General features: G+C 43.5%; 1 protein-coding gene across 3 annotated transcripts in view; it reads right to left on the reverse strand.

Annotated features, from left to right (window-relative positions):
• The window catches only part of CLCC1 (chloride channel CLIC like 1), a 145,992-nt gene extending 134,698 nt beyond the window's left edge, over nt 1-11,294 (reverse strand). For all 3 annotated transcript variants that reach the window (XM_044301875.1, XM_044301874.1, XM_044301873.1), the window contains exon 1: nt 11,217-11,294. In XM_044301875.1, the coding sequence (XP_044157810.1) occupies nt 11,217-11,288 (72 nt within the window). In that variant the 5' untranslated portion in view covers nt 11,289-11,294. The remainder of the gene's footprint in view (nt 1-11,216) is intronic.
• Nucleotides 11,295-26,245: the final 14,951 nt, after the last annotated feature.

Below are 26,245 nucleotides of genomic sequence, written 5' to 3' on the forward strand. Positions count from 1 at the left end.
ACATTTTCTATGTGATGTGCCGAAATAACAGACGGAGCGTTGGTCACCTGGACACTCCGCCACCACCGGTCTCTGTTGCAGTCCGGCAGCCATGGGGTTGGGATTACTGTGGCTGGCTTTCCAACTTCCTTTGTTATTGTCGCAAATTCCCTGCTAATTATCAAATGTCCCCAGAAAACCCCTTTTCATTAGGCCGGCTTCACATATAAGTTGTGCTCAGGCCAGGAGCCAGACACACCATATATTGGTGTACTGCACTTCAGTGCAATTTTCAGTCCTGTGCTATTTGACATCTGGTGTCATAAGTGATGCTCCGGATGTATGTGGACGATCCCACAGAAAACGATGGGTACAGCCACATGTATCATGGATTTTACACAATGGAACCACATGCGGACAATGCGTAGCATTTACAGCAGCAGCATGAGGTGCCGATTTTAAATTCACAGCATGTCCATTTATGTTGTGGACACCTGCCACGGATTTCACCCTTTGCAATGTACAGGGTGAAATCTTCAGCAAAATCCAAACAATTTGGTGAACATTTTCACCAGATATGCTGCGGAAAATCCACAGCAGATACATTACATAGTCCTGATTACCCCGCCTACAAACTGTGATTGACAGCCTCCTGGGTACACATCCTGATAAAGGGAGACCTCACTGTTTCTCCTAGGAGTCAGAATTGTTTTCCAGTTATAAATCCAGGCTCAAATATGTAAAAATAAATCTACAGTAGGCCTCATGCACACGACCGTTGTGTGCACCCGTGGCCGTTGTTCCGTTTTCCGTGATTTTCTGTGGATCCATTGACTTTCAATGGGTCCGTAGAAAACTTGGAAAATGCACCGTTTGTCATCCGCCTCCGTGATCCGTGTATCCTGTCCGTCAAAAAAAATATGACGGACAACGGTTCACGGACCCATTCAAGTCAAAGGGTCCGTGAAAAAAGACGGAGGCACACAAGATTGCCATCCACGTCCGTGATCCGTAGGCTACTTTAGCACAGACTGATCCGCAGATCCGTCTGTATACAGCTTTTTCAGAGAAACGTGAAAACTCAGATCTGACAGTATATTCTAACACAGAGGCGTTCCCATAGTGATGGGGACGCTTCTATTTAGAATATACTACGAACTGTGTACATGACTGCCCCCTGCTGCCTGGCAGCACCTGATCTCTTACGAGGGGCTATGATCCGTACAATTAACCCCTCAGGTGCCGCACCTGAAGGGGTTAATTGTGTGTATCATAGCCCCCTATAAAAGATCCGGGGATGCCAGGCAGCAGGGGGCAGACCCCCCCTCCCTCCCCAGTTTCAATTTCATTGGTGGCCATTGCGGCCCCCCCTCCCTCCCTCTATTGTATTTATATCATTGGTGGCCAGTGTGCGCCCCCCCCCCTCTATTGTATTGATATCATTGGTGGCACAGTGTGCGGCCCCCCCCTCCCTCCCTCTATTGTATTTATATCATTGGTGGCACAGTGTGCGCCCCCCCTCCCTCCCTCTATTGTTGTTATATCATTGAAACTCAAACCACTAATGATATTCAAACTGGGGAGGGAGGGGGGTCTGACCTGAGAGGTTAATTGTGCCACTGTGGCACCTGAGGGGTTAATTGTGCGGATCACCGCCCCCTGTAAGAGATCGGGTGCTGCCAGGCAGCAGGGGGCAGTCATGTACACAGTTCATAGTATATTCTAACTAGAAGCGTCCCCATCACCATGGGAACGCCTCTCTGTTAGAATATACTGTCGGATATGAGTTTTCACGATGTAACTCAAATCCGATGGTATATTCTAACATAGAGGTGTTCCCATGGTGATGGTGACCCTTCAAGTTAAAATATACCATCGGATTGGAGAAAACTCCGATCCGATGGTATAAAAGGGACTCCTGACTTTACATTGAAAGTCAATGGGGACGGATCCGTTTGCAATTGCACCATATTGTGTCGACGTCAAACGGATCCGTCCCCATTGACTTGCATTGTAATTCAGGACGGATCCGTTTGGCTCCGCATGGCCAGGCGGACACCAAAACCAAAAAACGGTCACGGATCTACGGACCCCGTTTTTGCGGACCTTAAAAAAAACGGTCGTGTGCATGAGGCCTAAGGCTAATTTCACATGAGCATGTTTAAGCCGGGAAATATGCTCCGTGTGATAGACTCATCTCCAAGATCGACCAATGCTCATCTGATTGATGATGCTGTGAGTACAGCACGGTAAACACTCCAGTCATAATACACTCGTTGTTGGGATTATATTAAACATTCTATGTGTGAATGTAATGATGATATATGTAAGTGATTTCAATATTAGAGTGAAGGGAGAAGTTTATTGGAGAAAACTGTACAACTAAAAGGAGGCTCTAGGACCCTGTTGGGCTGAATCTAGCCTGGATACAAGGTGAGATACTATGGGAGGTAAAACCTGCCAAAATTAACCCTTTCACGACCAAAGATGTACATGTATATCGGGCTGGTCTTTAAACATAGCCGCCAGGTTTCTGCTATGACCACGGCATATGCACAGTCCGGAAGCGGAAGTGGCACACTTCCACTTCTGCTCCAGTAACAGAATTCCCCGGCTGAGATCTCCCCGAGATCTCCCCTGTTACTTCGCTGAAATACACTAAAGCCTCAAGCAAGCTTTGGTGCCCATTTCAGGAATATTCCAATACAGGCCACTAGGTGGCAGCATTGTATTGTTATATTCCAAATGAAGTGTTTAATGATGGTTTTTTTAGCAATCAGTGAACACACTGGGCAATCTAATGATTGCCAGTTATTGTCACCCAAGGTGACTTAAATAAAAGTCAACAAAAAAAAGAGTTAATTTTTTTTTAAAACATAAAAGTTCAAATCACCCCCCTTTCTTTAAAATAAAAATACTTAACCAGTAAAAAAAAAATTTACATCATGGGCATCTCCATGCGCGATAATAAAAAAATTTAAAATGGCCAATTTGCCATTTTGTGTCACTTCAACTACCCAATAATTTTTTTTTAAAAAGTGATCAAAAAAAATGTCACACACACTTCAAATTGGTATCACTGAAAAGAACAGATCGTTCTGCAAAAAATTAGCCCTCACACATAACTACAAAAAAGTTATAGGTGTCAGAATATGGTTATAAAATGTTTTTTTTCCTCAAAGGTTTAAAAAAAAAAATATTATTAAAACGCAAGAAAAATTATACAACTGTGGTATCATTGGAACTGTACTGACCTGGAGAATAAGGATAACAGGTCAATTTTACAGAATAGTAACAGTGTAATAAAATAAAAATAAAAAAAACCTTTATTTGAATTGTGTTTTTTCCCAATTCTACCCCATTTAGAATTTTTTTTCCGCTTCCCACTATATGGTATGCATCCATAAATGGCGCCATTAGAAAGTACAACTTGTCCCTCAAAACAAAAAAGCCTTCATAAGGCTATGTGAACGGGAAAATAAAAAATTTGGGATTATGGGAAGGTGGAGAGTGAAAAACGAAAACGCAAAATGAAAAATGGCCTAGGCCTGAAAGGGTTAAAATTAAATTGAAAAACCTAAAATTATAATAAAAATATAATTTTTATTTCATCTAGTGTCTGCAAAATGCATGCCAAAATTTAAAAGAAAATTCAATTCCTCCATTAGAATTTTCTTTTCCAACTTCAGTGTCTTTCTCCAACTCCAGTAATAAGTGTCAAAAATAAATAGCCTTTTTCATTTTAAATTTCCACTTTGTCAATTCATTCTCCTCTTCCTATAGTGGGTTTTTCATGTCAAAATCATAAATCAAATTAAAACTCCTAGTAGAAACTGAAAATGGTAGATTGAGATTTCAATTTCATCTCTTGCAGACATTTTCCAAGCCAAAAGTCAAATGAAAAAGAAAGCCCATTTTATTTTGATTTTAAAGGGGTTGTCCGGGTTCAGAGCTGACCCCAGACATACCCATCATTTCAACCAGGCAGCCCCCCTGATGTTAGCATCGGAGCATTTCATGCTCCAATGCTCTCCCTTACCCTGCTCTGGATCGTGCAGGACAAGGCCTCTTATTTACAATAACACACTGCCGGGCGGAGGCTTCCGTTCAGCAGTGTGTTCGGTGACCTCACCGGCTCTGATGGGCGGGCTTTAGTGCTGCCCTATCCGTTTTACAGGCTAGGGCAGCACTAAAGCCCGCCCATCAGTGCTGGTGATGTCACCGGGCTCACTGCTGGGCGGAAGCCTCCACATGGCAGCCCCATGGAGAGCCCAGTTCGTCACCAGAACTCCAAAAAAATGCCTTTGCCCTGCACGATTTAGCGCAGGGCAAAGGAGAGCATCGGAGCATGAACTGCTCCAATGCTCTTGTCAGGGGGGCTGCCTGGGTGAAAATGGGGATATGTCCGGGTTCAGCTCTAAACCCAGACAACCCCTTTAACGTTGTACTAACATTCAGATTTATTTAACCCATTAAGGACGCAGGGCGTACCGGTACGTCCTAACTTTAAAGAGGACCTTTCACCAGAATAAAACTTCTAAAGTAACTATACAGGCATGTAGAGCGGCACCCAGGGACCCCCCTGCACTTACTGTTATAACTGGGCGCCGCTCCATTCTCCCGTTATTGCCTCCGGTATCTTCAGAGTTAGGCTCCACCCAGGAGAACCTGCCGGCACCTCCTTCTCCCATGCTGCAGCGCTGGCCAATCACAGCGCTCAGCTCATAGCCCGAGAGGCTTTTTTCTCTCTCAGGCTATGAGCTGAGCGCTGTGATTGGCCAGCGCTACAGCATGGGAGAATGAGCCGACGGCAGGTTCCCCTGGGTGGAGCCTAACTCTGAAGATACCGGAGGCAATAACGGGAGAACGGAGCGGCGCCCAGTTATAACAGTAAGTGCAGGGGGGTCCCTGGGTGCCGCTCTACATGCCTGTATAGTTACTTTAGAAGTTTTATTCTGGTGAAAGGTCCTCTTTAAATGCAGATTCCGGCGCCACAGGGGTTAATGGGAAAGGGATGCCGGCTGAAATCATTCAGCCGGCATCCTGTGACAACGCCGGGGGGGGTCATGTGACCCACCTCTATCGGCGATTGCCGCAAACCGCAGGTCAATTCAGAACTGCGGTTTGCTGCGCTTTTTGCAGTTTCTGATCCCCGCGGTCCCTAACCGCAGGGATCAGAAACTTTAGTGTCCCTCAAACATAGATTTTACACACACCCCCCCCCCCCCTGCACCCCTGCATCCCTGCATGATTTTTTGCCGGTGGGTGGTGCAGGGGGGGGGAGTTGTGGGCGGTGCGGAGTGGGTTGGTGTAGAGTGGCACCCTGGTATAAACGGCTGACATCGGTGATGCGATGTCAGCCTTTTAACCCTTTCCATACAGCGGTCCGTACGGACCGCTGTATGGAAAAAGTTAACAGTAAGAAGTAGCTCCCTCCCTCTCCCATCGGGGGGCTGCAGTGCCTTTGCAGCCCCCCGATGGAGAGGGAGAGAGCTTCCAGACAGCCCCCAGAGAGCCCCCCTCCTTAATCTTCCCCGTCTGTGAAGTTCTGACCAGTACTGAGCAGACGGGGGGGGGGAAGGTTCCCATGGCAACAGGACGCCGTCTCAGGCGTCCTGCTGTCCATGGTGCTGAACAGATCTGTGCTGAAGGCAGAGATCTGTTCAGACAAAGTAAGTAAAATACAGTACTGTACAATATATATTGCACTGTACTGTATTATACAGACATCAGACCCACTGGATCTTCAAGAACCAAGTGGGTCTGGGTAAAAAAAAAAAGTGAAAAAAAAGTAAAAATAAAAAAACACATTTATCACTGATTAAAAATGAAAAAAATAAAATTCCCTACACATGCTTGGTATCGCCGCGTCCGTAATGACCTGATCTATAAAACGGTCATGTTATTTTCCCCGCAAAAAAAAAAAACTATTAGGAAATTGAAATTTTGCCCACTTTACTTCCCAAAAAAGGTAATAAAAGTGATCAAAAAAGTCGCATGTATGCCAAAATAGTACCAATCAAACCGTCATCTCATCCCGCAAAAATCATACCCTACCCAAGATAATCGCCCAAAAACTGAAAAAACTATGGCTCTCAGACTATGGAAACACTAAAACATGATTTTTTTTGTTTCAAAAATGAAATCATTGTGTAAAACTTAAATAAAAATAAAAAAGTATACATATTAGGTATCGCCGCGTCCGTATCGACCGGCTCTATAAAAATATCACATGACCTAACCCCTCAGATGACCACCGTAAAAAAATAAAAATACAAACGGTGTAAAAAAAGCTATTTTTTGTCATCTTACGTCACAATAAAGTGTAATAGCAAGCGATCAAAAAGTCATGTGAACCCCAAAATAGTGCCAAACCGTCATCTCATCCCGCAAAAAATGAGACCCTACTTAAGATAATCGCCCAAAAACTGAAAAAACTATGGCTCTTAGACTATGGAGACACTAAAAAAATTTTTGGGCTTTAAAAATGAAATCATTGTGTAAAACTTACATAAATAAAAAAAATTGTATACATATTAGGTACGCCACGTCCGTGGCAACCTGCTCTATAAAATTACCACATGATCTAACCTGTCAGATGAATGTTGTAAATAACAAAAAAAAACGTGCCAAAAAATCTATTTCTTGTTACCTTGCCGCACAAAAAAGTGTAATATAGAGCAACCAAAAATCATATGTACCCTAAACTAGTACCAACAAAACTGCCACCCTATCCTGTAGTTTCTAAAATGGGGTCTCTTTTTTGGAGTTTATACTCTGGGGGTGCATCAGGGGGGCTTCAAATGGGACATGGTGTCAAAAAAAAACAGTCCAGCAAAATCTGCCTTACAAAAACCGTATGGAATTCCTTTCCATCTGCGCCCTGCCGTGTGCCCGTACAGCGGTTTACGACAATATGGGGTGTTTCTGTAAACTACAGAATCAGGGCCATAAATAATAAGTTTTGTTTGGCTGTTAACCCTTGCTTTGTAATTGGAAAAAAAATATTAAAATGGAAAAATCTTCCAAAAAAGTGAAATTTTGAAATTGTATCTCTATTTTCCATTAAATCTTGTGCAACACCTAAAGGGTTAACAAAGTTTGTAAAATCAGTTTTGAATACCTTGAGGGGTGTAGTTTCTTAGCTGGGGTCACTTTTATGGAGTTTCTACTCTAGGGGTGCATCAGGGGGGCTTCAAATGGGACATGGTGTCAAAAAAACAGTCCAGCAAAATCTGGCTTCCAAAAACCATACGGCGCACCTTTCCCTCTACGCCCTGCCGTGTGCCCGTACAGTAGTTTACGGCCACATATGGGGTGTTTCTGTAAACGAGTCAGGGCAATAAAGATACAGTCTTGTTTGGCTGTTAACCCTTGCTTTGTTGGTGGAAAAAATGGGTTAAAATGGAAAATTAGGCAAAAAAAATGAAATTCTCTAATTTCATCCCCATTTGCCAATAACTCTTGTGCAACACCTAAAGGGTTAATGAAGTTTGTAAAATCAGTTTTGAATACCTTGAGGGGTGTAGTTGATAGAATGGGGTCATTTTTGGGTGGTTTCTATTATGTAAGCCTCGCAAAGTGACTTCAGAGCTGTAGTGGTCCCTAAAAATTGTTTTTTTGTAAATTTCTGAAAAATTTCAAGATTTGCTTCTAAACTTATAAGCCTTGTAACATCCCCAAAAAATAAAATATCATTCCCAAAATGCTACAAACATGAAGTAGACATATGGGGAATGTAAAGTCATCACAATTTTTGGGGGTATTACTATGTATTACAGAAGTAGAGAAACTGAAACTTTGAAATTTGCAAATTTTTCAAAATTTTTGGTAAATATGTTTTTTTGTGCAAAAAAATTAACTTTTTTGACCCAATTTTAGCACTGTCATGAAGTACAATATGTGACGAAAAAACAATCTCAGAACGGCCTGGGTAAGTCAAAGCGTTTTAAAAGTTATCAGCACTTAAAGTGACACTGGTCAGATTTGCAAAAAATGGCCAAGTCCTTAAGGTGAAATAGGGCTGAGTCCTTAAGGGGTTAAATGAACAGCAGTGGGCGTGGGCAGCATGCAAAATGCTGTTAGTTAATTCCTGACTGAACAGTGACTCTGTATGTCCACTAGAGGGATCTGTGCTTCTCCACAATCCCAACAGCTAAAGGCTGCTTTCACACTCGCATTTTGGTTTTCCGTTTGTGAAATCGGACATGGGCTCTCACAAGCGGTCCAAAACTGATCAGTTTTGCCCTAATGCATTCTGAATGAAAAAGGACCCGCCCAGAATGCATCAGTTTGCCTCCGATCAGTCTCCATTCCGCTCTGGAGGCGGACACCAAAACGCTGCCTGCTTGACAAAACTGAGCAAAACGGATCCGTTCAGATAATACAACCGTCTGCATCCGTTCAAATCAGATCCATTTGTATTATCTGTAACATAGCCCAGATTGTGTCAGAGAAAACGGATCCGTCCACATTGACTTACATTGTGTGCCAGGACGGATCTGTTTTCTCTGACACAATCTGGGCTATGTTACAGATAATACAAATGGATCCGTTCTGAACGGATGCAGAAGGTTGTATTATCGGAACGGATTCGTCCATGACTGATCCACACAAAACGTGAGTGTGAAATAGGCCTGCACAATATAAATCGCCAAAGCAATCGCAATAAATCGCCATATCGCAATCGCCAATTGGCCGACCTAAAAATCCTGCAATTATATTACCATATTTTTTGCTTTATAGGACAAACTTTTTTCCCCCATAAGTGGGGGGGAAATGGCAATGCGTCTTATAAAGCGATGGTTGACACGGATGTATCGCCGGCCGCTATGCCGCACAGCGCGTGCCGGCGATACATCAGTTACAGTGCGGGGAGGGGCTGGAGGCAAGTAGTTATTTTAATGAACGAATGTTCTTCTATTTATTCTATTTTATTTATCTGTTCTGTGCAGCGCTATTAAGAAAATGGCAAGTTTTGTATTTTGTACTTTTGCAGTAATGCAAATATGTTATTTAATTTAGTAAAAGATGTTTTATTTTGAAAAACACTGTGCATTTCAGTTCTTGAGTTAAGCATAACTACATTCCTGCAATATCAGTAATTTCTGTGTGCTTTTGCCTTGAAAATCCAAGCAAATAGACCTCTAGCACAATTCCCTTAAAATATCGCATCAGCATATCGTTATTGCAATTTTTAGGGGCCTAATCGCAATCGCACAAAATTCCCATATCGTGCAGCCCTAGTGTGAAAGTAGCCTAAGGATCAAGTATATAATTCCAATAGATGGCGCTGTGACAGGGAAATCTTAGTACTGTGCTGAATGCATAGGATAAGATTATGAGTCTAATAGATGTCGCCCTCTTTTTGAGGAGTGAGTTATACTAGGATTATGATTAGATCATAAACTCTGCTGCCCTGTTAACCCCCTAGATGCCGTGGTGCCTAATCACCCACAGCATCTATGGGGTTAATCCGCTCTGCCATACTTGAGTGAGGACGTGGTGGACGTTGCTCAAGAAAAGTTTCAAGAAGCTTAAAAAGTCACAAGTTATTGTACACATATGCCATGCGCCACGATCCGTGACTTTTTTACATCCGTATAGTGGCATAAAACGATGAGTAAATGTCCTCCATTCTGTCTGTGTGACCAAAAATCAGGGTGCATGACTAGCAGAAACACGGAGCATCCTTGGCATCACTGTTCTGATTGGTGCGAGAGTTCAGACCCCCATGATCAGTATTGATGGCCTACAATAGCGCTCAGCAACCTTCAGCCAGAGGTATAGCTATAGGGGGTGCAGAGGTAGCAGTCGCTACCGGGCCCAGGAGCCTGGCGCAAAAAGTCGTATGTACCCCAAAATGATAGCAATAAAAACGTCACCTCGTCCCGCAAAAAACAAGCCCTCACACAAGACTATAGCCAGAAAAATAAAAAAATATATGGCAACACAAAAACATGATTTTTTTTCTAAAAATGTTTTTATTGTGTAAAACCTAAAAATAAAAAAAACTAGACATATTTGGTATTGTTGCATCCGTAATGACCGGATCTATAAAAACATCACATGATTTACCCCATCAAGAGAATAGTGCACAAAAAATAAAAATAAAATATAGAAAAATGACACCAGCTTTTTTGTGACTACACCTCCCAAAAATGAGATACAAAGCAACCAGAAAGCCAAATGTACCCCACAACGGGGGTGTCTCACACAAAATAAGCCCTCACAAAGCTCATTAAACAAAAAATAAAAAAACTTTATTGTTCTTAAAACCTTAAGAACCATGACAGAAAATTCCATGTTAGAAAATCCAGATGCCGCTCCTTCCCTTCTGAGCCCTGGCGTATCCCCAAATAACCAGTTTACAACCACAATTGGGGTGTTACTGTATTCAGGAGAAAGTGGGTAGCAAATTGGGGGGGGGGGGGGTATTCTCCTGTAATCTTTTTGTACCTAGTTTGGACCTAAAGCACCATTTTCTTATTAAAAAAAAAAAGAGAAGTCACTGTGGGATACCTCAGGGCCTCTTCAAATGCAACATAGCGCCCAAAGACCATTCCAGCAAAAATCTGCTCTCCAAAAACCATATGGCGAAATTTTTAAATTTGCTAAATTTTCCAAATTTGGGGGAAAATTTGAATTTGTTTTTTACTCAATTTTTCTTACTGCCATGAAGCCATGAAGTACAATATGTGACGACAAAACAATCTCAGAATGGCCTGGATAAGTAGAAGCGTTTTAAAGTTATCACCACATAAAGTGACACGTCAGATTTGCAAAAAATGGCCTGGGCAAAAAGGTGAAAACTGGCCCGGTCATTAAGGGGTTAACATGATGTATGTGAAAACAATCTGAGAATGGCCTGGAAGAGTAGAAGCGTTCCAGAGTTATCACCACATAAAGTGACACATGGCATATTTTCAAAATTAGGCCTGGTTGCAGTAACACTGGGTGCAGTAACCAGCAAGTGCAGGCCATACCACAGCATGGTGACAGTGCTAATTACTTCTGCTGACAGAACTTCTCAGTGAGCAGAGGAGAGCCCAGGACTGAGCACCGCCCGCATCACCAGTGAGGCGCGGAGTCACTGCAGACATTACTGGGCGACATTTCCTGTACCGCAGCGCTGTCAGACTCATGTACGGTGCCCGCGCTGGGACAATAAGCCGCTAATCACACTCTGCAGCCTGACAGTCACAGATGCACGAACGGCAGTAAAATCCCCATGTCACCTGCTGCGGGTTCTGCTGTCCGGACGTGGACGACGGTTCACAGCACAGTTCACTCGGTAACTTCGAGATCATCCTATCGGGGAGAAGGAAAGTCAGTGACGTCACTACCATGTGACCCGCGTTAACGAGTAATAAACGCCCGGCAGCAGGAAGGAAATGTCATCACAGGAGAGGAGCCATGGTGTACGGGTTATAAGCGTCCGCAGCTCCCCATCATGGGCGGCCAGTGCCTCCATAATAGAGCAGAAATACAGCTAGTCACAATTGTACATCCCATAATACAGCACATACACAGCCACTCACATCTGTACCACAACCTAATAATAGAGCAGATACACAGCTACTCACATCTGTACCACCCCATAATAAATCAGTTACAGAGCCAGTCACACGGTACATCCCATAATATAGCATATACTGAGCCAGTCACATCTGTACCACCCCATGATAAAGCAGATACAGAGCCAGTCACATCTGTACATCCCATAATAGGGCAGATATACAGCCCTTCACATCTGTACCATCCCATAATAGAGCAGATATACAGCCCCTCACATCTGTACCATCCCATAATAGAGCAGATAAACAGCCACTCACATCTGTACCACAACCTAATAATACAGCAGATACACAGCTACTCACATCTGTACATCCCATAATAGAGCATGTCACATCTGTACCACCCCATAATAAATCAGTTACAGAGCCAGTCACATCTGTACATCCCATAATAGAGCATATACTGAGCCAGTCACATCTGTACCACCCCATGATAAAGCAGATACAGAGCCAGTCACATATGTACATCCCATAATAGAGCAGATATACAGCCCCCTCACATCTGTACCATCCCATAATAGAGCAGATACAGTGCCAGACACATGTACATCCCATAATAGAGCGGATACACATCCGGTCACATCTGTACATCCCATAATAGAGTATATACGCAGCCCCTCACATCTGTATACACCATAATAAAGCATATACACAGTCAGTCACATCTGTACACCCCATAATAGAGCAGATACACAGCCAGTAACATCTGTACCACCCCATAATAAAGCAGGTACAGAGCCAGTCACATATGTACATCCCATAATACAGCAGATACAGAGCCAGTCACATCTGTACTACCCCATGATGAAGCAGATACAGAACCAGTCACATATGTACATCCCATAATACAGCAGATACAGAGCCAGTCACATCTGTACATCCCATAATACAACAGATACACAGTCAGTCACATATGTACATCCCATAATAGAGCAGATACAGAACCAGTCACATCAGTATCACCCCATGATAAAGCAAATACAGAACCATTCACATCTGTACTACCTCATAATAGAGCAGATACAGAGCCAGTCACATCTGTACCACAACCTAATAATAAAGCAGATACATAGCCAGTCACATCTGTACATCCCATAATAAAGCAGTTACAGAGCTAGTCACATCTGTACATCCCATAATAGAGCATATACTGAGCTAGCCACATCTGTACCACCCCATGATAAAGCAGATACAGAACCAGTCACATATGTACATCCCACAATACAGCAGATACAGAACCAGTCACATCAGTATAAAGCAAATACAGAGCCAGTCACATCTGTACTACCTCATAATAGAGCAGATACACAGCCAGTCACATCTGTACTACCCCATAATAGAGCATATACACAGCCAGTCACATCTGTACTACCTCATAATAGAGCAGATATATAGCCCCTCACATCTGTACACTATATGATAGAGCAAATACACAGCCCCTCACATCTGTACACTAAATAATAGAGCAGATACACAGCCCCTCACATCTGTACACTAAATAATAGAGCAGATACACAGCCCCTCACATCTGTACACTATATAACAGAGCAGATACACAGCCCCTCACATATGTACATCCCATAATAGAGCAGATACACAGCCCCTCACATCTGTACACTATATAATAGAGCAGATACACAGCCCCTCACATCTGTACACTATATAATAGAGCAGATACACAGCCCCTCACATCTGTACACTATATGATAGAGCAGATACACAGCCCCTCACATCTGTACACTATATGATAGAGCAGATACATAGCCCCTCACATCTGTACACTATATAATAGAGCAGATACACAGCCCCTCACATCTGTACACTATATGATAGAGCAGATACACTGCCCCTCACATCTGTACACTATATAATAGAGCAGATACACAGCCCCTCACATCTGTACACTATATGATAGAGCAAATACACAGCCCCTCACATCTGTACACTAAATAATAGAGCAGATACACAGCCCCTCACATCTGTACACTAAATAATAGAGCAGATACACAGCCCCTCACATCTGTACACTATATAATAGAGCAGATACACAGCCCCTCACATCTGTACACTAAATAATAGAGCAGATACACAGCCCCTCACATCTGTACACTATATAATAGAACAGATACACAGCCCCTCACATCTGTACACTATATACCAGAGCAGATACACAGCCCCTCACATATGTACATCCCATAATAGAGCAGATACACAGCCCCTCACATCTGTACACTATATAATAGAGCAGATACACAGCCCCTCACATCTGTACACTATGTAATAGAGCAGATACACAGCCCCTCACATCTGTATATCCCATAATAGAGCAGATACACAGCCCCTCACATCTGTACACTATATAATATAGCAGATACACAGCCCCTCACATCTTTACACTATATGATAGAGCAGATACACAGCCCCTCACATCTGTACACTATATAATAGAGCAGATACACAGCCCCTCACATCTGTACACTTTATAATAGAGCAGATACACAGCCCCTCACATCTGTACACTATATAATAGAGCAGATACACAGCCCCTCACATCTGTACACTATATAATAGAGCAGATACACAGCCCCTCACATCTGTACACTATATGATAGAGCAGATACACAGCCCCTCACATCTGTACACTATATAATAGAGCAGATACACAGCCCCTCACATCTGTACACTATATAATAGAGCAGATACATAGCCCCTCACATCTGTACACTATATAATAGAGCAGATACACAGCCCCTCACATCTGTACACTATATGATAGAGCAGATACACAGCCCCTCACATCTGTACACTATATAACAGAGCAGATACACAGCCCCTCACATCTGTACACTATGTAATAGAGCAGATACACAGCCCCTCACATCTGTATATCCCATAATAGAGCAGATACACAGCCCCTCACATCTGTACACTATATAATATAGCAAATACACAGCCCCTCACATCTGTACACTATGTAATAGAGCAGATACACAGCCCCTCACATCTGTACACTATGTAATAGAGCAGATACACAACCCCTCACATCTGTATATCCCATAATAGAGCAGATACACAGCCCCTCACATCTGTTCACTATATAATATAGCAGATACACAGCCCCTCACATCTGTACACTATGTAATAGAGCAGATACACAGCCCCTCACATCTGTATATCCCATAATAGAGCAGATACACAGCCCCTCACATCTGTACACTATATAATATAGCAGATACACAGCCCCTCACATCTGTACACTATATAATAGAGCAGATACACAGCCCCTCACATCTGTACACTATATAATAGAGCAGATACACAGCCCCTCACATCTGTACACTATATAATAGAGCAGATACACAGCCCCTCACATCTGTACACTATATAATAGAGCAGATACACCGACCCTCACATCTGTACACTATATGATAGAGCAGATACACAGCCCCTCACATCTGTACACTATATGATAGAGCAAATACACAGCCCCTCACATCTGTACACTAAATAATAGAGCAGATACACAGCCCCTCACATCTGTACACTAATAGAGCAGATACACAGCCCCTCACATCTGTACACTATATAATAGAGCAGATACACAGCCCCTCACATCTGTACACTATATAATAGAGCAGATACACAGCCCCTCACATCTGTACATCCTATATATAGAGCAGATACACAGCCCCTCACATCTGTACACTATATAATAGAGCAGATACACAGCCCCTCACATCTGTACATCCCATAATAGAGCAGATACACAGCCCCTCACATCTGTACACTATATAATAGAGCAGATACACAGCCCCTCACATCTGTACACTATATAATAGAGCAGATACACAGCCCCTCACATATGTACACTATATAATAGAGCAGATACACAGCCCCTCACATCTGTACACTATATAATAGAGCAGATACACAGCCCCTCACATCTGTACATCCCATAATAGAGCAGATACACAGCCCCTCACATCTGTACACTATATAATAGAGCAGATACACAGCCCCTCACATCTGTACACTATATAATAGAGCAGATACACAGCCCCTCACATCTGTACACTATATGATAGAGCAGATACACAGCCCCTCACATATGTACACTATATAATAGAGCAGATACACAGCCCCTCACATCTGTACACTATATGATAGAGCAGATACACAGCCCCTCACATCTGTACACTATATAATAGAGCAGATACACAGCCCCTCACATCTGTACACTATATAATAGAGCAGATACATAGCCCCTCACATCTGTACACTATATAATAGAGCAGATACACAGCCCCTCACATCTGTACACTATATAATAGAGCAGATACATAGCCCCTCACATCTGTACACTATATAATAGAGCAGATACACAGCCCCTCACATCTGTACACTATATGATAGAGCAGATACACAGCCCCTCACATCTGTACACTATATAACAGAGCAGATACACAGCCCCTCACATCTGTACACTATGTAATAGAGCAGATACACAGCCCCTCACATCTGTATATCCCATAATAGAGCAGATACACAGCCCCTCACATCTGTACACTATATAATATAGCAGATACACAGCCCCTCACATCTGTACACTATGTAATAGAGCAGATACACAGCCCCTCACATCTGTACATCCCATAATAGAGCAGATACACAGCCCCTCACATCTGTACACTATATAATAGAGCAGATACAGTTACAGCAGTGATGTCTCCCCCATGTATCTTGTGACCCAGTGACATTATGCATTGGGGACACATCACTAAGGCAAGAAGCCAGGTAACCCGCATTGAACTAGATGTTGACATATTTAAAACAAAAGAGAGAGTGAGCACTCGCGACACCTGGATCATAAGATATATAGGATGTTTTAATTTTAAAGATAGGACCTATACGGTCAAAAGGGTAAAACAATTATACACCATTCACAATATAAAATACATTCAGAATAAAATATTATAAATAGGTACCATTAGCTATTATGTACTGATGTCGGGGTAGAATCCTAGCGCCACAATAGGGATTTATATGTAGCAGTGTCCGGTCACTGCCACTGCCTCCTATACCGCACACCGTACATCAAATAAAGACGTCCTGAAAAGTTCCTCAGATAAATCGCCTATCTCCGGTGCAGACAGTCACTGTGCTGAACAGTCCCTAAAGGGTACTTAGTTCTTTATTAACCACCCAACTAAGTTAATAGTGGCGTGGTCCGTGTCCAGAAAAAACAGTTTGGTAGTTCCTACTTTGTTCCTGGTAGTATATCCCGCTGTGTGGCGTCTTACGATCCTTTCCACGAGACGAGTCGAGTGATGCCGGCTGCTCAGGCGTCTTGCGCCGCACGTCTCAGGTCGATGACGTCACAGTATCGCAGGGTTTCAACAGGCAAAGGGAATACCTGATCGGCGGTATCTGCTGCTCCAAACTGATTCTGTAGTTTTTCACTGGAGATTTATTTTCGCATGGCCATGCAATTTATAAAGGGGTCCGGTAAATTAGGTGGGCTCTTTTTCCTCTCTTTCACCAAGAGAGCATGAAATCTGCATTTTTTCACTGCCGCGATCCGATTGGTTAGTCTGCACAGACTAACCAATCGGATCGATTGCCGGCAAGGGGCCACTCTGATTGGTCCCTTGCCGGCATTACTGCAGTGTATGCTGTCTGTGACAGCATACAGGGCAGGGGCAGAAGCTTTAATCCAAGCGCTTTGCAGCGCTTGGATTAAAGAGCTGCCAGAACCTTTATATACGTGGTAGCTGCACAGGGTATGTGCAGCTACCCTGTGTGCAGTTATACAGATGTATGTGCGGTATGTGCAGTTATACAGATTGCGGTCGGGAAGGGGTTAACCACTTTACGTCTGCCCATAGGATATAAACGTCCTATGGGTGGACCTCTATTTCTGAAAGCACGTTTTAAAACGTCCTTTCAGAAATAGCAGCTGCACGCTAATCGTGCAGCTGCTGATCGGGTTGCCCGCTGTCAGTGACAGCAGGGCAACCCAGAGATAAGGCAGGGACAGTTCCCAGGTGTCCCTGCCTTCTAGATCGCTGCAGACACAGCGCTCACCGAGCGCTGTGTCTGCAGAGCAGGAAGCGCTATGCGCTTCCTGTTCCGGCCCGGCGGTCGTGTGACCGCCGGGACCGGAGCGCGCAGGAGCTGTGTGAGGTCTCTCACAGACCTCGATCAGCCCTGCACTGAGGCTGTACAGCCTCTCTGGGGGGTGTATTTCCACTGTAACTGGGGCTACTATGTCAGCCCCAGTTACAGGAGAAATCAACAGTGAAAAAGAAAAGAAAAAGTGAAGCAAATGTCCCCCAGAGGTCTTGTATGACCTTATGGGGGACGAAAAGTAAGGAATAAAAAAAAAAAAGGTAAAAATAGAAAAAATAAAATAGACATATTTGGTATTGCCGCGTCCGTAAAAAACAGCTTTATAAAAATATCACATGAGCTAACCCCTCAGATGAACACCGTAAAAAAAAAAAAAAAAAAAGGTGTCAAAACAAGCAATTTTTGTCACCTTGCATCACAAAAGGTGCAACACCAAGTGATCAAAAACGCGTATGTCCCACAAAATGGTACCAATAAAACTGTCACCTCATCCCGCAAAAAATGAGCCCCTACATAAGAAAATCTCTCAAAAAAAAACAAAACTATAGCTATATCAGAACATGGACACATTAAAACATAATTTTTTTGTTTCAAAAATGCTATTATTGTGTAAAACTTTAATAAATGAGAAAAAGTATACATATTAGGTATCGCCACGTCTGTAACAATCTGCTCTATAAAAATGTCACTTGACTGAACCCCTAAGGTGAACGCTATAAAAATAAATAAATAGAAACTGTGCTAAAACAACCAATTTTTTGGTCACCTTGCCCCATAAAGTGTTATAATGAATGATCAAAAAATCATATGTACCCAAAAATAGTACTAATAAAACTGGCACCTTATCCCCTAGTTTCCAAAATGGGGTCACTTCTTGGGAGTTTCTACTGTAAGGGTGCATCAGGGGGCTTCAAATGGAACATGGCATCTAAAAACCATGTGGAGTTCCTTTTCTTCTGCGCCCTGCCGTGTGCCCACACAGCAGTTTATGACCACATGTGGGGTGTTTCTGTAAACCGCAGAATCTGGGTAATAAATATTGAGTTTTGTTTGGCTGTTAACCATTGATGTGTTAAAGAAAAAATTGGATTAAAATGGAAAATCTGCCAAAAAAGTGAAATTTAAAAATTTGATCTCCATTTTCCTTTAATTCTTGTGGAACGCATAAAGGGTTAACAAAGTTTGTAAAATCGGTTTTGAATACCTTCAGGGGTGTAGTTTCTACAATGGGGTCATTTATGGGGGTATCCACTATGTAGGCCCCACAAAGTGACTTCAGACCTGAACTGGTCCTTATGAAGTGGGTTTTGGCAATTTTCTTAAAAATTTGAAGAATTTCTTCTAAACTTCTAAGCCTTCTAACGTCCTAAAAAAATAAAATGACATTTCCAAAATGATGCCAACATAAAGTAGACATATGGGGAATGTTAAGTAATAAATATTTTATGAGGTATCACTTTCTGTTTTAAAAGCAGAGAAATTGAAATTTAGAAAATTGCGACTTTTTCAAATTTTTGGGTAAATTTGGGATTTTTTCATAAATAAAGGTGAAATATTTTGACTCAAATTTATGACTATCATGAAGTACAATGTGTCACGAGAAAACAATCTCTGAATGACTTGGATAAATACAAAGTTATTACCACATAAAGTGAGACATGTCAGTTTTGCAAAATTAGGCCTGGTCAGGAAGGGGGCAAATGGCCCAGATGGGAAGTGGTTAAGGACCAGTTCAGGTCTGAAGTTACTTTGGGAGACTTACATAAAAGAAATCACCCAAAAATGACCCCAACTGCACACCTCAAGGTATTCAAAACTGATTTTAGAAATTTTGTTAACCCTTTAGGTATTCGACAAGAATGAAAGGAAAATGTAGATGAAATTTCTGAATATCACTTTTTGGCAGATTTTCCATTTTAATAATTTTTTTCCCAGTAACAAAGCAAGGGTTAACAGCCAAACAAAACTCTATTTATTGCCCTGATTCTGTAGTTTACGACCACATATGGGGTGTTTTTGTAAACTGCTGTACGGGCACACGGCAGTGCACAGAAGGAACGCCATATGGTTTTTGGAGGGCAGATTTCACTAGGATAATTTTAAGTTGCCATGTCACATTTGAAGACCCCTGATGCACCCCTAGCCTCATGCACACGACCGTTGTGTGCATCCGTAGCCGATGTGCCGTTTTCCGTTTTTTTTCGCGGACCCATTGACTCTTTATGGGTCCGTGGAAAAATCGGAAAATGCACCGTTTTGCAGCCGAGACCGTGATCCGTGTATCCTGTCCGTCAAAAAAATAGGACCTGTCCTATTTTTTTGACGGACAACGGTTCACGGACCCATTCAAGTCACACAAGATTGGCATCAGTGGCCGTAGGTTACTTTCATACAGACGGATCCGAAGATCCGTCTGCATAAAAGCTTTTTCAGAGCTGAGTTTTCACTTCGTGAAAACTCAGATCCGACAGTATACAGGTCCTTCTAAAAAAATTAGCATATTGTGATAAAGTTCATTATTTTCTGTAATGTACTGATAAACATTAGACTTTCATATATTTTAGATTCATTACACACCAACTGCCTTTTATTGTTATAAATTATTTAATATTGATGATTTTGGCATACAGCTCATGAAAACCCAAAATTCCTATCTAAAAAAATTAGCATATCATGAAAAGGTTCTCTAAACGAGCTATTAAAGGGAACCTGTCACCCAAAAATCGCCTATTAAGCTGTTTACAGTACCTTATAGTGCTGTATACTCGGTTCTTGATGCACTTTTTGTTCGTTTTCCCGCATGTCTGCTCATTCAGAAATCGTAGTTATATTCAGCTGCTGCCCCGTGCTGCAAGTCAGGCTTGAAGTCACGGGGGCAGCGGCCTCGGCGTCTTACATGGCCCTCTCCCCGCCCCCTGCCTCTGTTACTGACAGCCGAACTCCGAATCCGGGACCGCGCTCAACGGCCGCATGCGCAGTAAAGGGCGGCAGGAGCGCGGTCCCGGCTGCCGCGCGTACTACGCGCCGTCTTACTTTCGCCGCACTGCGCATGCGCCCGACATCCTGTATCAAACGCGCCCGCGCCCGGCATCTGGGCGCGGGCGCGTTTGATACAGGATGTCGGGCGCATGCGCAGTGCGGCGAAAGTAAGACGGCGCGTAGTACGCGCGGCAGCCGGGACCGCGCTCCTGCCGCCCTTTACTGCGCATGCGGCCGTTGAGCGCGGTCCCGGATTCGGAGTTCGGCTGTCAGTAACAGAGGCAGGGGGCGGGGAGAGGGCCATGTAAGACGCCGAGGCCGCTGCCCCCGTGACTTCAAGCCTGACTTGCAGCACGGGGCAGCAGCTGAATATAACTACGATTTCTGAATGAGCAGACATGCGGGAAAACGAACAAAAAGTGCATCAAGAACCGAGTATACAGCACTATAAGGTACTGTAAACAGCTTAATAGGCGATTTTTGGGTGACAGGTTCCCTTTAACCTAATCATCTGAATCAACTAATTAACTCTAAACACCTGCAAAAGATTCCTGAGGCTTTTAAAAGCTCCCAGCCTGGTTCATTACTCAAAACCACAATCATGGGTAAGACTGCCGACCTGACTGCTGTCCAGAAGGCCATCATTGACACCCTCAAGCAAGAGGGTAAGACACAGAAAGAAATTTCTGAACGAATAGGCTGTTCCCAGAGTGCTGTATCAAGGCACCTCAGTGGGAAGTCTGTGGGAAGGAAAAAGTGTGGCAGAAAACACTGCACAACGAGAAGAGGTGACCGGACCCTGAGGAAGATTGTGGAGAAGGACCGATTCCAGACCTTGGGGGACCTGCGGAAGCAGTGGACTGAGTCTGGAGTAGAAACATCCAGAGCCACCGTGTACAGGCGTGTGCAGGAAATGGGCTACAGGTGCCGCATTCCCCAGGTCAAGCCACTTTTGAACCAGAAACAGCGGCAGAAGCGCCTGACCTGGGCTACAGAGAAGCAGCACTGGACTGTTGCTCAGTGGTCCAAAGTACTTTTTTCGGATGAAAGCAAATTTTGCATGTCATTCGGAAATCAAGGTGCCAGAGTCTGGAGGAAGACTGGGGAGAGGGAAATGCCAAAATGCCTGAAGTCCAGTGTCAAGTACCCACAGTCAGTGATGGTCTGGGGTGCCATGTCAGCTGCTGGTGTTGGTCCACTGTGTTTTATCAAGGGCAGGGTCAATGCAGCTAGCTATCAGGAGATTTTGGAGCACTTCATGCTTCCATCTGCTGAAAAGCGTTATGAAGATGAAGATTTCATTTTTCAGCACGACCTGGCACCTGCTCACAGTGCCAAAACCACTGGTAAATGGTTTACTGACTATGGTATTACTGTGCTCAATTGGCCTGCCAACTCTCCTGACCGGAACCCCATAGAGAATCTGTGGGATATTGGGAAGAGAAAGTTGAGAGAAGCAAGACCCAACACTCTGGATGAGCTTAAAGCCGCTATCGAAGCATCCTGGGCCTCCATAACACCTCAGCAGTGCCACAGGCTGATTGCCTCCATGCCACGCTGCATTGAAGCAGTCATTTCTGCAAAAGGATTCCCGACCAAGTATTGAGTGCATAACTGAACATAATTATTTGAAGGTTTACTTTTTTTGTATTAAAAACACTTTTGTATTAAAAACTACTTCAGTTGGTGTGTAATGAATCTAAAATTTATGAAAGTCTAATGTTTATCAGTACATTACAGAAAATAATGAACTTTATCACAATATGCTAATTTTTTTAGAAGGACCTGTAGTCTAACACAGAGGCACGGGGGGGGGGGGGGGGGGTCTGCCCCCTGCTGCCTGGCAGCCCCTGATCTCTTGATCAGGGGCTGCCAGGCAGCAGGGGGCAGACCCCCCCCCCCCTCCTCAGTTTGGATATCATTGGTGGCCAGTGCGGCCCCCCTCCCTCCCTCTATTGCATTATTAACACCGCCACCAATGTTATTGATGCAATAGAGGGAGGGAGGGGGGGCCGGGGGAGGCCGCACACTGCCACCAATGTTAATAATGCAATAGAGGGAGGGAGGGGCCGGGGGAGGCCGCACACTGCCACCAATGTTAATAATGCAATAGAGGGAGGGAGGGGGGGCCGGGGGAGGCCGCACTGGCCACCAATGATATTTAAACTGGGGAGGGGGGGTCTGCCCCCTGCTGCCTGGCAGCCCCTGATCTCTTACAGGGGGCTATGATACGCACAATTAACCCCTTCAGGTGCGGCACCTGAGGGGTTAATTGTGCTGATCACGGCCCCCTGTAAGAGATCGGGTGCTGCCAGGCAGCAGGGGGCAGTCATGTACACAGTTTGTAGTATATTCTAACTAGAAGCGCCCCCATCACCATGGGAACGCCTCTGTGTTAGAATATACTGTCGGATATGAGTTTTCACGATGTAACTCATATCCGACAGTATATTCTAACATAGAGGCGTTCCCATGGTGATGGGGACGCTTCAAGTTAAAATATACCATCGGATTGGCGAAAACTCCGATCCGATGGTATAAAAGAGACTCCAGACTTTACATTGAAAGTCAATGGGGACGGATCCGTTTGCAATTGCACCATATTGTGTCAACGTCAAACGGATCCGTCCCCATTGACTTGCATTGTAATTCAGGACGGATCCGTTTGGCTCCGCACGGCCAGGCAGACACCAAAACGACTTTTTTTCATGTCCGTGGATCCTCCAAAAATCAAGGAAGACCCACGGACGAAAAAACGGATCACGGACCTACGGACCCCTTTTTTCCGGACCGTAAAAAAAAACGGTCGTGTGCATGAGGCCTAAGGTGGCAGTTTTGTTGGTACTATTTTAGGGTACATATGATTTTTGGTTGCTCTAGATTACACTTTTTGTGAGGCAAGGTAACAAAAAATAGCTGTTTTGGCACCGTTTTTATTTTTTGTTATTTAGAATGTTCATCTGACAGGTTAGATCATGTGGTATTTTTATAGAGCAGGTTGTCACGGACACAACAATACCAAATATGTTTTAGTTTTACATAATTACAAATTTTTTTGTGTCTCCATATTCTGAGAGCCGTAGTTTTTTTTTGGGGGGGCGATCGTCTCGCGATTGTCTCATGAAGGGGCTCATTTTTTTTCGGTATGAGATGACGGTTTGATTGGTACTATTTTAGTGTGCATGTGACTTTTTGATCGCTTGGCAGGGGCGTAGCTATAGGGGAAATTATATACAGCGACAGAATAGACAGTGTAGAAAACACATGGAACAGCTGCCGGTCCTGGTCTGAGAGAGCGATCTTTACTAGCCACAGGAATGGGGGCAGCATGAAAGGAAGGGGCTGTAAAAAATTACTGGGGAAGGGGGCCCCATTAAAAAATTTGTTGTGGGGCCCAGTCATCTCTAGCTACACCATTGTTGCTTGGTATTCCGCTTTTTGTGATGTAAGGTGACAAAAAATTGCTTTTTTTACACACTTTTTTATTTTTATTTTTTTACGGTGTTCATCTGAGAGGTTAGGTTATGGGGTAAATCTTATGCCTGATTGTGATTGAGAAGTTCAGCAAAGCCATTGAAAAGTGCAACAGTGCCGTCCCAGAGGATCAAAACATCATCTATATACAGTTGTGTTCAAAATAATAGCAGTCAGACGTAACTAACCTAATCAATCACTGTTTTTGGTAGAAATTATATTTCTACATGGCAAATAATTTACTAGCAGGTGTAGTAGAGTAATAGAAATCCAACAGACCCAACAGTCATGACATGCATGCTGCTGATTCTGTGTAATTGAATCACTAATTGAAAGGAGCAAGTTCAAAATAATAGCAGTGTGGAGTTCAATTAGTGAGGTCATTCATTCTTTTAAAAACAGGTGGAAATTATTGCCCTTATTTAAGGAAGAAAGGCAGCACATGTTGTACATGCTGGTTACAGTGCATTTCTCTCTGAAATTCTGAGGAAAATGGGTCGTTCCAGACATTGTTCAGAAGAACAGCGTACCTTGATTAATAAGTTGATTGGAGAGGGGAAAACATATAATAAAGTGCAGAAAATGATAGGCTGCTCAGCTAAAATGACTTAAAATGGCAACCAAAACCTGAAAGGCGTGTAAGAAAGAGAAAAACTACCATTCGAACGGATAGAAAAATAACCAAAATGGCAAGGACTCGGCAATCAGCTCCAGGAAGATCAGAGAAGGTCTAAAGTTACCTGTGAGTTCTGTTACAATTAGAAGACGCCTATGTGAAGCCAAGCTATCTACAAGAAGCCCCCGCAAAGAGCACTGTTGAAAAAAAAAAGATGTGCTGAAGAGGTTACAATTTGCTAAAGAGCACATTGACTGGCCTAAAGAGACTGATGAAAGTAAGATTGTTCTTTTTGGATCTAATGGCCGGAGTTTGTCAGACGACCTCCAAACACTGAATTCAAGCCGCAGAACACTGTGAAGTCAGTGAGGCATGGTGGCGCAAGCGTCATGATATGGGGATGTTTCTTATACTACGGTGTTGGGCCTATTTATCGCATACCAGGGATCATGGATCAGTTTGAATACATCAGAATAATTAATGAGGTCATGCTGTCTTATGTTGAAGAGGAAATGCCCTTGAAATGGGTGTTCCAACAAGACAACGACCCCAAACACACCAGTAAACTTGCAACATCTTGGTTCTAGACCAACAAGATTGACGTTATGAAATGGTCACCCCAATCCCCGGATCTTAATTCAATAGAAAACTTGTGGAGTGACATAAAAAATGCAGTTTCTGAGGCAAAACCAAGAAATAGAGAAGAACTGTGGAATGTAGTCCAATCATCCTGGGAATACCTGTTCACAGGGGCCAGAAGTTGGTTGATGTACAGCAGTTCTCAGAAACAGTGGTTATATTAGTTAAAGGGGTTGTCCAGGTTCAGAGCTGAACCTGGACATACCTCCATTTTCACCCAGGCAGCCCCCCTGACATGAGCATCGGAGCAGTTCATGCTCCGATGCTCTCCTTTGCCCTGCGCTAAATTGCACAGGGCAAAGGCATTTTTCTAAATTCCGGTGATGTACCGAGGCTCTCTATGGGGCTGACAGGAACCCCGGTGACGTCACCGGCACTGATGGGCAGGATTTGGCTCTGCCCTAGCCAGTAAAACAGCTAGGGCAGAGCTAAAGCCCGCCCCTCAGAGCCGGTGACTTCACCGAACACACTGCCGGGCGTAAGTTACCGCCCGGCAGTGTGTTTTTGAAAACAAAAGAGCCTGAGCCCGTGCCCTGCGCGATCTAGCGCAGGGCACAGGAGCGCATCGGAGCATGAGATGCTCCGATGCTAGGCTCAGGGGGGCTGCCTGGGTGAAAATAAGGGTAAGTCCGGGTTCAGGAAAGTTTGTAAAGAATATAAACACTGCTATTTTTTTAAACAGTCTAATATTCACTTAAAAATTTTTGTGGAACAACACAAATTTGATATATTTTTCTTCATGTTTTGATTTAGAATAGAATGTGTAGTGTACCCAATACATTTGTGTGTATGGAAATAAAAGCTATTAGAAGGATTTTGAGCTTTATTCACTTTTTTAAACACACTGCTATTA

This window comes from Bufo gargarizans, chromosome 7 (genome assembly GCF_014858855.1).
Source record: "Bufo gargarizans isolate SCDJY-AF-19 chromosome 7, ASM1485885v1, whole genome shotgun sequence".
NCBI classification, from domain to species: Eukaryota; Metazoa; Chordata; class Amphibia; order Anura; family Bufonidae; genus Bufo; species Bufo gargarizans.